The sequence below is a fragment of the Aotus nancymaae genome, unplaced genomic scaffold, assembly GCF_030222135.1.
Source record: "Aotus nancymaae isolate 86718 unplaced genomic scaffold, 86718_ANA_hifiasm-v0.15.2.pri h1tg000053l, whole genome shotgun sequence".
NCBI classification, from domain to species: domain Eukaryota; kingdom Metazoa; phylum Chordata; class Mammalia; order Primates; family Aotidae; genus Aotus; species Aotus nancymaae.
Window position 1 is genome coordinate 9,107,833 of NW_026988467.1, and position 17,154 is coordinate 9,124,986.

Genomic DNA, 17,154 nt, shown 5'->3' on the forward strand with positions numbered 1-17,154 from the left:
GAAGATCTCTTGAGCCCAGGAGTCTGAGGCCAGCCTGGGCAACATGGTGAGGCCCCATCTCTACAGAACATTTTTTAAAAATTAGCTGGGTGTGGTGGCATGCACTTGTGGTCTCAGCTACTCAGGAGGCTGAGGTGGGAGGATCACTTGAGCCCAAGAGGTGGAGGCTGCAGTGAGCCATGATTGCACCACTGCACTCCAGCCTGGGAAACAGAGAGAGACCCTATCTCAAAATAAAGGCTCCCTGGCTTCCTTACGCCCACCCACCTCTGTGCATTCATTCACTTAGGCTCTCCACTGCTTAGCCTGGCTGACTCCCATCATCCTTCAGGTTCCGAATTGGAGGCTTCACCTTCCTCCAGGAAGCCCTCTCTGACTTTCAAGGGGAGGTTAGATGTCCCAGCCCCATAGTCCCACACCCTGACTACAGTATCATCATCGTTTCTCATCTTTCTGTCTCTCCTGCAGGCTGCATTCACTGAGGTATGCCTATGTTGTTCCCCTTTGTGTTCTAAAAAAGATTCCTCCAGTCTGGCCAACATAGTGAAACCCCATCTCTACTAAAAATACAAAAATTAGCCAGGCATGGTGGTGCCCACCTGTAGTCCCAGCTACTTGGGAGGCTGAGACAGGAGAATCACTTGAACCTGGGAGGTGGAAGTTGCAGTGTTGCAGTGAGCCAAGATTGCACCACTGCACTCCAGCCTGGGCAACAGAGTGAGACTCCGTATCAAGAAAAAAAAAAAGTCCTGGAGAGGATGCAGTCTCACGCCAGGGCTGAGCTCCCCACACCAGGTTAATGAGCCTGGAAGTAAGTGCTGTCCGCCAGTGTCCCACCTGTCCTTCAGAGGCTTCTCAAGCCTGCCTTGCCCAGAGATTCTTCGGATGAAAAGGACAAACCTCCCAGCCTGGCAGGCATTGATGCTGCTTCTGGAAACATAGGCAGCTGGCTATTTCCAAAATATGTCTGCCATCACTTGGGCTAATAGTGGGAGCATCTAGTTTTGGAGCTGGACAGACTTGGGGACGCCTCCCTGACTCCACAGATTATGACTTTGGCTTAATGACTTGTCATCTGGGAGCCTCACTTTCCCCATCTGGAAAACAGGACTGACACTCACCTTGCAGGAACCCTGGAGGTCTGTACTGTGCTGCCAAGCACCTGTTCTCCCTCATCCGTGATAAGAGTACCCACAAGTTCCTCTGGGAAGCTCCTCCTCTCCCATTAGTGTCTGCTCAGTGGTTGGAGGCTGACGCTACCCCAGCTCTGAGATGGCCTGATCAGCCTACCCTAATTAGCATATCCCCTTCACCCTGGCTACAGTGATTGACTCAGGGCTGTGCTGTGCAGAGGTGAGTCTCAGCTTTTTGGGTAGGAACACCAGGACTTGGGTGCCACTGAGTTTAATGCTAGGAGGGCATCAAGCTTGTGATAACTGTGGCCATTTTTGTTACCATAAGGGTAGCCAGACTGAGGATGGAAGCCAATCTATGGGAAACAGAGCTAAGAGATACTAATACATCCATAAGTCACTTACTCCTGGATCAAACTGTTCCTGAAGCTCCAACTAAGCTACACTGTTATGTGAACCAATACTCTTCTTTTTGTTTAACCAGTTTTTGGTTTTGCGGGGTTTTTTTTTTTGAAATAGGATCTCACTCTGTCACATAGTGGAGTACAGTGGTACAATCTTGGCTCACTGCAACCTCTGCCTCCTGGGCCCAAGTGATCCTCCCACCTTAGCCTCCCAAGTAACTGGAATCACAGGTGCACGCCACCACCGTGCTCAACTAATTTATAAAATTTTCTGTAGAGACAAGGCCTCACTGTATCACTGAGGCTGGTCCTCCTGCCTCAAGTCTCCCAAAGTGCTGGGATTATAGGTGTGAGCCACTGCGCCCGGCCAGAAGCTGGTTACTCCTGCATCAGAAATAGCCTAAGATTTATTTGGCCAGGCACATTAGCTCATGCCTGTGATCCCAGCACTTTGGGAGGCTGAGATGGGCGGCTTGCTTGAGCTCAGGAGTTTGAGACCAGCCTGGTGAACTCTCGTCTCTACAAAATACACAAAAAAATTAACCAGGTGTGGTAGCGTGTGCCTATAGTCCCAACTACTCAGGAGGCTGAGGAGGGAGGATTGCTTGAGCCCATGAAGTTGAGGCTGCAGTGAGCTGTGATTGCACCACTGCACTCCAGCCTGGGTGACAGAGCGAGAACTTGTCTTAAAAAATAAAAATAAAAAAGCCTTATCCATGGTCCTTTGACTCTCTGTATTCTTGGTTTGTTATCACCTGGAGAAAGTTCCATTTCTCCTCTAGAAGAATATGCCTGTCTTAGTTCTGGCTGCTCTAACAATATACTATAGACCGGGCAGCTTCAAAACAGCAGAAATTGATTTCTCACAGTTCTGGAGGCTGAAGTCTGAAATCAGGGTGCCAGCATGGTTGAGTTCTAGTGGGGCCCCTCTTTCCAGTTGCAGACTGCTGTCTTCTCATTGCATTCTCACATGGCAGAAAGAGGGTGAGGCAGCTCTCTGGGGTCCCCCTTAGAAGGGCACTAATCCCATTCATGAGGGCTCTATCCTCATGACCTAAGAACCCCCCAAAAGCCCCACCTCCTGATTCTATCAGATTGGAAGTTAGGACATCAACACAGGGGCAGGGCACGGTGGCTCACGCCTGTAATCCCAGCACTCTGGGAGACTGAGGCAGGTGGATCACTTGAGCTCAGGGGTTTGAAACCAGCCTGGGCAACCTGGCAAAACCCCATCTCTACAAAAAACACAAAAACTGGCCAGGTGTATAGTGCACACCTGTAGTCCGAGCAGCTACTTAGGAGGCTGAGACAGGAGGATTGCCTGAGCCCAGGAGAGGGAGGCTGTAGTGAGCCATGTTCACATCACTGCACTCCAGCCTGGGTGACAGAGTGAGACCCTGTCTCAAAAAAATGATTTCAACATAGAAATGTAGCTCACGCCTGTAATTCCAGTACTTTGGGAGACTAAGGCAGGCGGATCACGAGATCAGGAGTTCGAGACCAGGCTGACCAACATGATGAAACCCTATCTCTACTAAAAATATGAAAATTAGGCAGGTATGGTGGCATATGCCTGTAATCCCACCTACTCAGGAGGCTGAGGCAGTAGAATCGCTTGAACCTGGGAGGCAGAGTTTGCAGTAAGCTGAGATCGTGCCACTGCACTCCAGCCTGGGAAACAGAGACTACATCTCAAAAAAAAAAAAAAAAAAAAGGAAAGAAATTTGAGAAGGGGACACAATTCAGCCCATGTCAATGCCCACAGAGAATCCCACTTCCTCCTGGAGAAGTCCTCCAGAGGAGCCATAGGCCTCTTGGGTAGTGTCTTAGCCTGGGTCTCCTACCTGGGGCTGGATCCTATGGGGATCTTCTGCTTTAGTTCATGGCATGTTGCTGTAACAGAATACCTGGGGGGCTGGGTAATTTATAAAGAAAAGAAGTTTATTTAGCTCACGGTTCTGTGGGCTGCGAAGTTTGAAGGCATGGTGCCAGCATCTGCCTGGCTTCTTTGCGGCCTCATAGCATGGTGGAGAAGGTTGAAGGGGAGCAGACACGAGAGAAGAGGCAAAACCCGAGGGGCTTCCTGGTTTTATAACAACCTGCTCTCTTGGGAACTAATCCATTCCCACAAGAGGAAGAACTCAACTCACTCCTGAGAGGGGACCAGGCCATTCAAGAGGGATCCACCCTCCTGACCCGAACACCTCCCACCAAGCCCAACCTCCCAACACTGCCACACTGAGGACCACATTTCAACAAGCCATATCCAAACCATAGTACCTTCTGAGCAGCAGAATAAGATGTGCCTCAGAATTGTTCACGGGTGAACAGTTTGAAGGGTGACCCCAAGCAGTGTTACCATTCACATGCTTTAAGGCGACATATGCCCAAGTGCCTCACAGCTTCCAAAAGATGACAGAGAGTGGCTGACGCTGGTGCTGCCAGGATGCTCACACCCATGCAGAGCTGGCTGCTGCCCAAATGGCAGGAGTCAAGGTAGCTGAGAGTGGCTGGGCACGGTGGCTCACACCTGTAATCCCAGCACTTTGGGAGGCAGAGGCAGGCAGATCACCTGAGGTGTGGAGTTCCAGACCAGCCTGGCCAGCATGGTAAAACCCCGTCTCTTCCAAAAATACAAAAATTAGCCGGGTGTGGTGGCATCTCTCTCATGCCTGTAATCCCAGCTGCTCGGGAGGCTGAGTGAGGCAGGAGAATCGCTTGAACCTGGGAGGAAGAGATTGCAGTGAGCTGAGATTGCCCTACTGCACCCCAGCCTGGGCAACAGAACGAGACTCCATCTCAAAAAAAAAAAAGGTGACTGCAAGGATGTGAGATGGGGCAGAGATATGGGGTGCAGGTAGATTTTCAGGGAGTCAACACATTTTTGAACCAATGTTTTGGCTGTTGGGAAGTTTCAGATAGCACACAATTACATTTTTCACACCAGATTTCAGGCCCCGAAAAAGCAACTTGAAAAAGGCTCTTTGTAGGCCGGGCATCATGGCTCATGCCTGTAATCCAAGCACTTTGGAGGCCAAGGTGGGCGGATCACCTGAGGTCAGGAGTTCAAGACCAGCCTGACCAACATGGTGAAACCCCGTCTTTAGAAAAAAAAAAAAGAAAAAGGCTCTTTCTGCAGCCAGCCTCCACTGGACCATGCAGATGGGACCCACCAGGGTAGGTGCCTGGCTCGCTCCACTGCGGACCGCCAGCATCTCCTCTCCACCACGGTGGCCAACTGGAGGCTCTGCAGACACTGAGCCATGCCACAGAAGCCATCAGACACACACCATGGGGAGAAATGGAACTGTGTGGGGACTCCGAGCAAGCCTGCACCGGCATCGAGGCAGGGTTTGCGTTCCAGTCACTTGACAGTCACGTGGTCTCAGACAAATGATTCACTGTGTGGGTCCAGGTTCCACATCTCTCAAGTTGGGATCTTAACCCCCAGCAACCTCTTCCCCACAAAAGGCTGTGTTGATGTAAAATATCTAACATGTATGGTGAGCACTTAAATGAGAACTATACACACCTCAATTTATTGACATTCTAAAATTCAATAGGTAGTTCTCAGGCACCATGTACAGATTTGTTTTACATTTATGGGAGCCTACAGCATTCCCAGTTCCAAGTTCAAGAAGAAGGAATGGGAACTGCGGCTCTTGTGGTCTGACAGCTTTCAGTTTAATGTCACACTGTAAATGATACCAGTTGCACTGCAGGAGGCTCCCACTCTGCAACAGGTGAGCCAGCCCGGGGCCCCTGGCTGGAGGATCACATGTCAGAGCTCTGCTAGGGCTGGGGCAGAAGGTGCTTCGTGGACAGAAGCAACTGGGGAACCAGGGCCACTAAGAGCAGAGCCTGACCCCCTGTTTACTCTCATAAGCATCAGCTGTGGGCCAGACATTTGGCTCCTTCACAGGCGGACCAGGCTTCCCGGTGAGTCATGCCACTTAAAATGCTGTCTGGGAACACAGAGAACAGTCTAAAAGCCAGGACGCTGGGGACAGCCCTGAACGTGGACTGCCACGCCCAGCTCAGCCCCTTTTTGGTCCCCGGAGTGGACAGTTTCCTTCTCTTCCCCACAGAGGGGAGGCATCTGATGGTGGCTTCAGCAGACAACCCGCGGAAGGACCACCTGGGGTTTGTCATGCTGACGTCCTATAGCCAGCAAAACCCAGGGCAGGAGAACCCAGGCTCTTTAGGGAAGGTGGGGGATAGGACAGTTTAGCAGGGAAGGAGCCAGGGTAATGCCAGAAGCAACCCACTTGGCAGGGCCACTCAGCAACCCCCGGCGAGCAGAAAGGTGACTGCCAATGAACCTTCTGGGCAGACTCCTTTGAAGACAGGTAGAAGATACAGGAAAGGAATGAGCGTTTTGACAGCGGGGCAGGGTGGGTGTCCTGCTTCTGATGTTATCTACAAATCTAGTGCTGAGGGAAGACATGATGCATGTCTTCAGAGGTTTTAACCACACACAAACCGGTCGTGAAGTTTGAAAGATATTTATTTAAAAACAGAACAAAAAAGCTTTGGTATTTCAAAGTCTGACAATCATCAATCACTAGAAAGTTAAACACCTCCCCCAAAGCCCCAAAGTACAAAACCACAGATGTCCACAGGTTCATAAGAGAGGGCGTGCAATACCAAAATGACAGGGCCACCCGCCCCTCCCGCAGGCAGCGCAGCCACCCTGGGAGGCCCTGGGACCTCGGGGCCTCTGAACGCTGAGATGGGACATCACCGCCAACACTCACCATCTACAGTGGATGCAAAAGCCATCCAGCAAAATCCCAACAAAAATAAATTAAAAATTCATCAAGAAAGAACACGTTAAATTAGGAAAAGGACACAACTTTTCCTAGACAAGAGTCTTTTCAAAAGACGGTCTATTTCCTGGGACAGAAGAAAGGGGGAAAGTGGAAGGAGTGAGTTCAATTTCAAGTATTTGCCATACAGGTTCGTTTTATTGAGTGGAAAGCTTACAAAGTCCACTGGCCCCTTCCCTCCCGACATGACACTCGTTCCTTCCAGTGCAAACTCTGACGTATCCACACTCGCTTCTGCGTCACTGGTTTCCCCCAACAAGGCACAAAGGGTGGGTGCTTCCAAAGGCTCCCTTGCTCCTAGCAGCAGGACTTTCAGTGCTGGGTGTCTTGTGCAAATGGTGGCTGAAAGCAGGACTGTTAGTTCACTCAGACACTGGGATCTTCCTGTTCAATTCACAAAACAAGTGTGATTATTGTTCACTGCCAACCCCTGTGGCCAGCTACAGAAATAGGCTACGGAGACAACCCCAGTGGCATCACACCCTGGCTCTGACCCAGCCGTGCAGAAGTGCCACGCACTCAGTAGCCTGGGCCCTTCTGGAGCTGGCATGGAGTGTTCACTGGCTCTGCTCTGGCATGGCCCAGCTTGAGCCTGCATCAAGGAGAGACCGGTCAGTACCCCATGAAGGTTGTCTGGCTCATCTCCCCAACTGTGGGGGGAACCAAAGGTGCGCTCAAGAGCGAGGGCAGAGAAGCCACCAAGCAGCAGGGAAAAGCAGCCGCCTGCCGAACAGACGGCAAAACCTACGCGATGCACATTTGGCGCCTGTCCTAGTGCAGCTAGTTCAGAGGTGGCTCCCAAGGAAGGCCTCTGCACAGTCCTTTTTGATCTGACTTTTGATCTGTTCTTCAAACTTGAGGAACTCAGACCTGTCTCCCACTCTTCTGCTCTTTCGGGTCAAGTTCTGCTTCCTTTTCCAAGTCCTGGTCTTGGGCCAGAAACTAGAAGCCGCAGGCATCCCTGTGGATGTGATGGGGCACTTCCCATTTCTCCAGGGTGGAATCTGGGCTCTTTGACTACTTGGGAGCACAGATGCAGAGCCTAACATACCTCTCTACTGTCACTACAGTTTAACAAGAGAAGATGAAAAGAGAGAAGAAGATAAGGGAGGGGAGGGGAGAAAGAGGAGAGGGGAGGGGGCAGGGGGATGAGGGAGGAGAGAAGAGAAGGGGAGAGAGCTCAGCTCTTTGGGAAACATCATCTTCTACAACTGCTAGCAAAGGCCTCCCCCTAGAATCCCTGCTGCTCTTTCTCCTGAGAAAGCACAGAAGGCCGGGTGGCAGGGCACAGTAGGCAGCCTCACCCTGCAACAGGAATGCTGATCCAAGATGCAGCAATGATGGCCAAAATCGTAGCTTCCAGAAGCAAAGATGTCTCAGGAAACTGGAGGGGAATGCTTCTGTCCTGTGTCCTGTGCTAACAAGATGGCCACTCCAGCCCAAGGCCCAGAGCAAGGGACTGACCTCTGCATGCCATGAACAGCCACTAGGGGGAAGCTGGGTTCTCGCCAGCAGTTTAGACAGAGGCCTCAAGTCAATCTAGGGGCTTGGTGCAGTCATTTTCATTATCGTAGTATTTCATTTATTTTTTTGAGACAGTCTCACTCTGTTGCCAAGGCTGGAGTACACTAGCATGATCTCGGCTCACTGCAACCTCTGCCTCCTGGGTTCAAGCAATTCTCCTGCCTCAGCCTCCTGAGTAACTGGAATTACAGGTGCGCACCACCAAGCTAGGCTAATTTTTGTATTTTTAGTACAGACGGGGTTTTCACCATGTACTAAAAATACACAGTGGCCAAGCTGGTCTTGAACTCCTGACCTCAGGTGATCTGTCCACCTCAGCCAAAGTATTTAGCCACTGCAGCCAGCCTCATTATTACTGTTTTTTAGACAGAGTCTTACTCTGTTACCTGAGATGGAGGTCAATGGTGTAATCACAGCTCACTGCAGTGGGCTCGAGTGATCCTCCTACCTCAGCCTCCTGAGTAACTAGGACTACAAGTGTGCACCACCACACCTGGCTAATTTTAAAAATTTTTTTGTAGAGACAAGGCCCTTTGTTATCCTGCCCGGGCTGGCCTCAAACTCCTGGGCTCAAATGATCCTCCCACCTTGGCCTCCCAAAGTGCTGAGATTACAGGCATGAGCCCACCAGGCCCTGCCTCTATTTTTTTTTTTTTTTTCCCGCTGTTTTGAGACAGGGTCTTGCTCTGCTGCCCAAACTAGGGTGTAGCAGTGCAATCATAGTTCACTGCAGCCTCAAACTCCTGGGCTCAAGGGATCCTCCCGTCTTAGCTTCCCAAGTAGCTGGGACTACAGGCACGAACTACCACACCCAGCTTGTAGTTATTTTTAAATGCTGAGATTATGACAGGGGAGGAGGAGGGGAGGGCTGCCCTGGGAAGCCAGAGAACCATCAGTTCACACCTGGATTTCCACAGCTTTCCCTTCCTTGTCGTCTTCTCTCAAAACACTTGTTCTCTCTCTCTCTCTCTCTCTCTCTCTCTCTCTCTCTCGTGTCAAGGGCTGAGGGCATCAGGACACCCATTCCTGCCCAGGCCTCACCCCCCCTCGCCAGGCCAGCCCCTCCCGAGACACAGGGCTGAGAGCAAGGCCGAGGCCTCGGGTTTCAACCAGACGGCGGCTTCCTACCTTACTCCTGAAGAAGGGCTTGGCTCCAGGCCCACAGTACTCGTTGTAGATGAGCTTGAAGAGGAAGAGGTGGAAGAGGGTGATGAGGGAGGCCACGCTGAACCAGAAGAGGAAGGGCAGCCCGGGGTCCTGCTGGGCCATGTGCTCATCGTGGGCCAGGATGGCCTTGAGGTGCAGCGTGTGCCGCAGGTCCTGCAGGTGTGTGAGGTCGGTGGAGATGTACAGCAACGGCGTGATGGGCTGTGTCACCATGACCGAGAAGGTGTGGCCTGCAGGTGCGGAGGTCAGCTCCACCGGGTCGTCCAGGCAGCCCGCCTCGCAGGCGTAGATCTTGACAGGCTGGCCGCGGGACTCCACAGACACGTGAAGGTAGGGCTTGCCCTCAGCGTCCGCCAGCACGGCCAGGTTGATGTGGTCGTTCTTGTAGCGGATGCCATGCAATGCATAGCTGTTATGCAGCACGTCGGGGTCAGCCTGGAACTGGAGGTGGTTCTCCGTGAACTGCAGCCCCCCGAAGCTGAGCACCATGCCCTGCAGAATGCCTGGGGCGCCCACCTTCACCAGCCCCTTGCAGCCTCGCTTCTGGAGGGTCAGCCTCCACAGGTCGGAGAGCTGCAGGATCTGCTGGACGGAGGACAGCTGCCCTGGCCACAGGTTCTCAGCATGCATGGTGGCGTGGCCACTGAAGCAGTGATCTTCATAGTTGAGCGTCGACTCCATCTGGTCTCGCTCCCTGTGGCTCAGGGAGGGGCTGAGCAGCGGGGCTGGAGAGCAGGAGAGCATGTAGTAAAGCGTCAGGTTCACGGTCAGGCCAGACGGCGTGTGGGTATCAGTGATCTTCTTCATTTCCACTCCTGCAACACCATGAAGACTGCACGTTAAAGGGGAAGGACAGCTGGGAGGCAGAGCGTACGAAATAAAGACGAAGGGCAGCAGAGGAGTGAGGTGTTGTATCTTAGTGATAAAGACAATGGTGCCTGTCTCCCTAAAGTATGGGAGAAAGTCAGCCTGTCTTGTTGACACCACCAACTTGCGCCTGTCAGCCTGAAATCTAAAATCCTGTTAAAGAGTAGTGGGGCCTGGTGCCAGAGCCCAGAGGAACACAGACTTAGCCAGGGCTTGGCGCCAACCCTACGGTCAGACCTCCTGTGCCAGCTCAGTCACCAGTGCTAAGGCCATTCTCAGGCTACTTCTCCTGTCTGTCCTTTCTCTCTCCAGTCCTGTAGCTTTATGTATTTATGTATTTATTCATTTTTTTTTTTTGGACAAGAGTCTCGCTCTGTCACCTAGGCTTGAGTGCAGTGGCACGATCTCAGCTTACTCTGCCTCCCAGGTTCAAGCGATTCTCCTGTCAGCCTCCTGAGTAGCTGGGACTACAGGTGCAGGCCACCACGCCTGGCTAATTTTTGTATTTTTAGTAAAGACAGGGTTTTGCTACATTGGCCAGGCTGGTCTTGAACTCCTAACCTCAGGCGATCCACCTGCGCTGGCCTCCCAAAGTGCTGGGATTACAGGCATGAGCCACCACCCCCAGCCTAGTTCTGTAGCTTTAAATGACACCTCCCAAATGTGTATGAATTTGGGTGTCATCCATATGTCCATCAGTTATCATGCAGATGTCTCCCCAAATTTGTATGAATTCTAGACTCAGCTATCTGCCTGCTTGCTGTCTCCCCGTGGACACCTGACGTGGTCTGAACTCTTTCAGCCCCAAACCAAACCCTTTCCAAGTTATCTCCAAGCAACTGCTCAAGCTCCTCACATTCAGAAGGCATCCTCAAGGTCTCACTCCCCACAGCCAATCCACAGGAAGTCCCAGCAGCTCCGCCCCCAAAATCATCAGGGTCCATCCACTTCTCTGCTTCTTTTTTTTTTTTTTTTTTTTTTTTTTGAGGTGGCGTCTCGCTCTGTCGCCAGGCTGGAGTGCAGTGGCACAATCTCGGCTCACTGCAAACTCCGCCTCCCAGGTTCAAAAGATTCTCCTACCTCAGTCTCCCAAGTAGCAGGTACTACAGGCATGCGCCACCATGCCCAGCTAATTTCGTATTTTTAGTAGAGACGGGGTTTCACCATGGCCAGGATGGTCTCAATCTCTTGACCTCGTAATCTGCCCGCCTCAGCCTCCCAAAGTCCTGGAATTACAGGTGTGAGCCACCGCACCTGGCTCTCTGCCTCTACTATCACAACCTGGCTCCAGCCCCCTTCTGCTCTCACCTGGGCTCCTGAGAAAACCTCTGACCTGGTCTCCGTGCAACCACTTTTGCCCACTACCATCTATACTCTGCACACAGCAGCCGGGGGATCTTTAAAAAATGTACATCAGATCATGTCTCTGCCCTGCTTCCCACCTAGAATAAAATTCACTATCCTCACCAAGGACTGCAAGGCCATGGCCACCTTGACGGCCTAATCTCATCTCCCACCACCCTCCCTCCTTGCCAGCCACACCAGCTACTCAACCAAACATGCTTGCCTTGATTCCTGCAGTCTCCAGGCCTAAAACACCCTCTGTGGCTGGCTGCTTCTTGCCATTTGGGTCTCAGCTTAAGTGTTTCCTCCCCACAGGGGCCTCCCTGACAAGTGGAGCTAAAGCAAGGACTGGCCACCCCACAGCCTTACCCCCACTCCAATCACCCTCCGTCCAATATTTTAAACTTTTCTCCTTAGCATGTTCTTTTTATTCTTTTATTTTTATTTTTCTGGATACAGAGACTCACTCTGTTGCCCAGGCTGGAATGCAGTGGTGCAATCTCTGCCTCCCAGGTTCAAATACAACCTCCGCCTCCCAGGTTCAAGCAATTCTCATGCCTCAGCCTCTCGAGTAGCTGGAATTATGGGCGCGCACCACCACGCCAAGCTAATTTTTGTATTTTTATTAGAGATGGAGTTTCACCATGTTCGATGCCAGGCTGGTCTCAAAATCCTGAGCTCAAGTGATCTGTCCACTTCAGCCTCCCAAAAAGTGCTGAGATTACAGGCATGAGCCACTGCGCCCAGCCAGCACATTATGGCCTAAAAAGCTGTCTTATTTTAATTTTAATTTTTCTAATGTCTGTCTTCTTCCCAACACGAATTTAAACCAGCACCATGAGAACAGGTATTTCGTTTGGTTCCCATCCGCACCCCCCTTGCCTAGAACAGCTTGGCAGAAGCATTCAATAGATACTTGCTGAATGAACTCAACTCTCTGAGCAACCAAACACAAGGGTTCAGACAACTGGAACCCTTGAAACCAAAACCCCTCTCTCCTCCACAACAGGATTTTCTTTTCTTTAACAGGCAACTAGAGAAGAGTTTTCATCAGGCAAGAGCATTTGAAACCTGCTGAAAGAAGGGGTTTTCCAACCTCCCTGTGAACAAGTTACAGCTACAATTGCTAGGACCCACCTCAGCCTAGCAGGGGTCATGTCAAGAAGCCCACGCCTGTCACCAGGCCGACTGTGGTGCTGAGCAAAGAATCAAGGGATCCACCTGCTGGTTTCACCTCTGCAAACTGACTCTAAAACACTTCACTCTGCTCAAATCAGGCCCCACCTACTACAACAAATAACAGAAAGACCTGACCTTTGGACTCTATTTTCCACTACAGTCTCATAAAAGCCCTCTTAGGTAGGCATTATTATTAAATACAGGCCCAGAGACTAAGCGACGAGTCTCAAGGTCACAGACACTAAGCGGTTGAGCAGAGATTCAACCCCTGGTGAAACGCCAAGCCCAAGTTTTAACCACCCACCATCACCTTCAGTGTCACCTCTGCAGACTATGGAGGGACAAATCTAGGGTGGACCAAGCGCTGGCCACGACTCACCTGGGCTGAAGAGCTGAGCCCAGAGGAGCTGGTGGTCTTGAAGCGGCTCCGCCGCCGGCATCTCCAAAAGCTCCAGCATTTCCTTCCGTGCCAACTCCTGCAGCGCCTTGAGCTCCTTGGCTGCTTTGCTTTTGAGCACCTGGGGGTTAATGGGGCCGGAGACGTGCACCACCCACAGCACCGTCTCATCCAGCTGCGTCTTGGGAGCCACTTGGAGGCGGTTCACTAGCTTCTTGGCGGCCACCACCACCAGGTGCACCAACCCAGTGGGCGTAGGCGGGGACCGGCCTGAGTAGAGAAGGAACTGATGGTCTCCGACCTTCTCCAAGGTACTGGTGAAGGCCTTGGGGGCTGGGCCGGCAGTGGGCCCCACAGTCTGCAGCGCGGCCACGCGCTCCGTGGGATTGTTGAGCTGGATGCGCTGCAGATAGACGTGGGGTCGGCCCCGATGCGCCAGAAAGTCCTCTTGCAGCAGCACGCAGTCGCGGCAGGACCCCGCCGCAAGGCCGGAGGCGGGCCCGGGGCCAGCGACCACGGGGCCGGGACCTGGGGACCCGAGCTGCAGGCAACGCACGCGCCGCAGCAGCCCCTCCCGTAGCAGTAGTACCGCCTCTCCAGCTTCGGCCAGCGCGCTCAGCGGGCGCAGCTGCACGAAGGGCACAAAGTCCGGCGCCACGGCGGGCTCCCGCTCCCCAGGGGTCACCCACAGTCGGTTGGCAGCCACGTCCAGAGCCAGGAAGCCGTTGGCCACCAGGGCCGGCACTCCAGAGCCCAGAGGTACCGCCTCGCCGCGCTCCCGCAGGCCGCGCCAGGCGCGGGTGGCCGCCTCCAGGCAGGCAGACGGCTCGGCGGCGCCCGGCTCGCCGCGGGACCAGGGCAGGAGGTGCAGGCCGCCCGCTGCCCGCCGCGCCCCAGATCCCCCAAACCACAGAAGCAGCAGCAGGAGGCCTAGCAGGCAGAGGAGGCGGCGGGCCCAGCTGCTCGACAGCAGTCCCGGCAGCCCCTTGAGCCGCTGCTGCAGCCACATCGGGCCGCCAGGCGCGGGCAAGGGCGCGGGGGCGGCCGCCGGGCCCGCCGCCCAGCCCACCGGCCCGGCCGCCCGCGCCTCACTCCTCGGCCTGGACCGCGGCGCCCACCACGGCCCCTGCTGCAGCCGCCGCGGCAGCTGCCACCGCTCCTTCCTCCTTCTTCTCGGTTGCCACCAGCCGTCAAACGACGCCGGCCGTCAAGCGCCGCCGTGTCTCTTACGACAGATGGAAAACGGGCGGGCGGAGGGAGGAGAGGGGGCGGGCGGAGGGAGGAGAGGGGGCGGGCCGGAGAGAAGGGGGCGGAGCCACGGCGAGGGCAGGACAGAAGCTGCCCGGGGCTGAATCACCGGTTCCCAGGCCCGAAGAGTGAAGTCCACTGGAGTTAAGTGCTGCGGTCTGGGGAGGACTGGAAGCATCCAATTCACTCATTAAAAAAACATCGAGCCAGCCAAACCGAACACGTGTGGGGTCCCTTTGCTACTGATGATTCAATAGCCTTAAGATTTAAAAACATACACACACAACTTTGTTTCTATAAAGATGACTATCGTCACTGCAAAAACACTTGGAACAATACGCAAAAGTGCAAAAACAAAGAAAGAAGAAGAAACAAAGGAGGAGGAGGAGGGGAAGGGGGACCACCAGAGGCCGGGAGTCGTGGCTCACGTCTGTAATCCCAGCACTTTCTGAGGCCAAGGTGGGTGGATCACTTGGGGTCAGGAGTTTCAAACCAGCCTGACCAACATGGCAAAATCCTGTCTCTACTAAAAATACAAAAATTAGCCCGGCGTGATGGCAGGCGCCTGTAATCCCAGCTACTTGGGAGGTTGAGGCACGAGAATCGCTTGAACCAGGGAGGCAGAGATTGCAGTGAGCCAAGATGGCGCCACTGTACTCCAGCCTAAGTAACTGAGGGAGACTCTTTAAAAAAAAAAAAAAAAGTAACCACCAGAAACTAGACTTCCCAAAAAATATTTTACTGACAGACCTGTCTAGCTGCATGTACACCATATGTGGACACAAATCCAGCCCAGGGCCGTCAATGTCTCCCCCACACCAAATCGTCTTCTTGTTGTCAGGCACATTGCTTTCGTAAAGAGACCACCAGGCAGGCTTTGTGTGGGCAACAAGGCTGTTTATTTCCCGCTTAGGTGCAGACAGGCTAAGCCTGAAAAAGGAGTTAGGCAAAAGGGGTAGGAAAGGGGACTGGTTATATAGGTTGGGGCAAATGGTTAAAGGTGGTAATCGACCTTGGGGAAGGGAAGGGTGTCACAGGATGCATGGTCACAAGGGTAGCAGTTACTTATTACAAACAGGCATGATCATAAAGGTGGGGGTTATCGGTTGCAAGCAGAGGGGAGGGTGCAGTAAATTACATAGTTACAGGGGTGGGGGTCTTGAGAAACCCAATGTTCAGGGGGAAATTTTTGCAAGACTGAGCAGGAACAATGGTTGCAGGTTGAAGGAAGAGAGCAATCAGTTGAGGCAGGAACAAGTTGTTTCACTTCTTTCTGTGGCCACCTGGTTACTTGTGGTTACTTCAGACTTTCTGGCTCCTGGGGACCATCCAGAGGTGTACGTGCATGTCACCTAGGCTATAATGGCCAGGCTTGGACTTGGAGCCTTGACAGATGTCAGCTCTAAGTTTTAACTTATTAAATAACATAAGACACTAAAGTCTCATACTTTGAAAATGCCTTTATGAAGCATCGATGCAAAAGAGAAATTTGGCTTTGTATCTTGGGGAAAAAATTCAATATGAGCACAGAGGCAGACAACGAGTGATTGTTTCCAGTTTGGCTTCAGGGCATTCCAAAGCCAGATGGTGCTTCCCAGCTGTTGGAAATTAAACAGTCATTTGAGGTGGCCTCTGGTGGGCTGTGAGCAGACACAGAAATGTTTGCTGAGGACATTGTCCTTTAGAAGGTGCTGTCTAGGTGATCCTACGGTCTGCTTACCATATTTACCAATTTATATTATTTTGTTTTTTTTGTTTTGTTTTGTTTTTAATTTTCTTGAGACAGAGTTGCACTTTGTCCCGCAGGCTAGAGTGCAGTGGTGCAGTCTCGGCTCACCTTTGCCTCCCAGGTTCAAGCAACTCTTGTGCCTCAGCTTTGCAAGTAGCTAGGATTACAGGCATGAGGCACCACACCAGGCTAATTTTTGTGTTTTTATTAGAGACCGGGTTTCACCATGTTGGCCAGGCTGGTCTCGAACTCCTGACTTCAGATGATCCACCTGCCTCAGCCTCCCAAAGTGCTGGGATTACAGGTATGAGTCATCATATCTGTCCTATTTATTTATTTATTTGAGAAGGAGTTTTGCTCTTGTTGCCCAGGCCGGAGTGCAGTGGCGTGATCTCGGCTCACTGCAACCTCTGCCTTAACGGTTTCAAGCGATTCTCCTGCCTCAGCCTCCTGAGTAGCTGGGATTATAGATGCCTGCCACCATGCCTGGCTAATTTTTATATTTTCAGTAGACACGGGTTTTCATCATGTTGGCCAGGCTGGTCTCAAACTCCTGACCTAGTGATCCGCCTGCCTCTGCCTCCCAAAGTGCTGGGATTACAGGCGTGAGCCACTGCGCCCGGCCTTATTATTTATTTATTTATTTATTTAGAGACAGGGTCTCTCACTCTATTGCCCAGGCTGGAGCGTAGTGGTGCAATCACAGCTCACTGCAACCTGCACCTCCCAGGCTTAAGCGATTCTCCCACTTCAGCCTCCTGAGTAGCTGGGACTATAGGCCCTCACCATCATGCTCAGCTAATTTTTTTTTTTTGTATGCTTTGGTGAGGCAGGTTTTTGCCATGTTTCCCAGGCTGGTCTTGAGCTCCTGAGCTCAAGCAACTCTCCCACCTTGGCCTCCCAGAGCGCTGGGATTACAGGTGTGAGCCACCGTACTCAGCCTTATTTATTTTACTTTTTTTCAATTTTTATTTTAGGTTCAGGGAGTAAATGTGCAAGTTTATTACAAGGGGATATTGTGTGATGCTGAGGTTTAGGCTTCTATTGACCCTGTCGTCCAGATAGTGAACACAGTACCCAATAGGAAGATTTTTAGGCCTTGCTCCCCTCCCTCCTTCACTCTCCCCTTCTGGAGTCCCTAGTGTCTACTGTTCCTGTCTTTATGTCTGTGTGCTCCCACTTATAAGCGAGAACATGGGCATTTAGTTTTGTTTCTGCATTAATTCAGTTAGGGTGACAGATTCCAGCTGCACTCATGTTGCTGCAAGGACATGATATGGTTATTTATTTATTTATTTATTTTTATTATTTTTTAAAATTTATTTATTTATTT

At 52.1% G+C, this 17,154-nt stretch overlaps 1 protein-coding gene across 2 annotated transcripts; it reads right to left on the reverse strand.

The window, feature by feature from the left end:
- Positions 1-6,026: 6,026 nt before the first annotated feature.
- Positions 6,027-14,043, reverse strand: KIAA2013 (KIAA2013 ortholog). 2 transcript variants are annotated; one of them, XM_012473574.2, is made up of 3 exons: positions 12,827-14,043; positions 9,019-9,872; positions 6,027-6,750 (listed from the first exon to the last, which is right to left on the reverse strand). In XM_012473574.2, the coding sequence occupies exons 1-3, from the start codon at positions 13,851-13,853 to the stop codon at positions 6,733-6,735; spliced, it is 1,899 nt and encodes a 632-aa protein (XP_012328997.2). In that variant the 5' UTR covers positions 13,854-14,043; the 3' UTR covers positions 6,027-6,732. The 2 variants fall into 2 exon arrangements, with proteins under 2 accessions (XP_012328997.2, XP_064219350.1); XM_064363280.1 differs by lacking the exon at positions 6,027-6,750 and having other exon boundaries at positions 6,757-9,872; positions 12,827-13,868.
- Positions 14,044-17,154: the final 3,111 nt, after the last annotated feature.

What these genes read in the sequence shown, in the direction of transcription:
- KIAA2013 (XM_064363280.1), bottom strand. Translation starts at nt 13,853, where the DNA reads ATGTGGCTGCAGCAGCGGCTCAAGGGGCTGCCGGGACTGCTGTCGAGC. An exon ending in GGCTCAGCTCTTCAGCCCAG is followed by an intron (nt 9,873 to 12,826) that starts GTGAGTCGTGGC and finishes ATGGTGTTGCAG; the next exon opens with GAGTGGAAATGAAGAAGATC.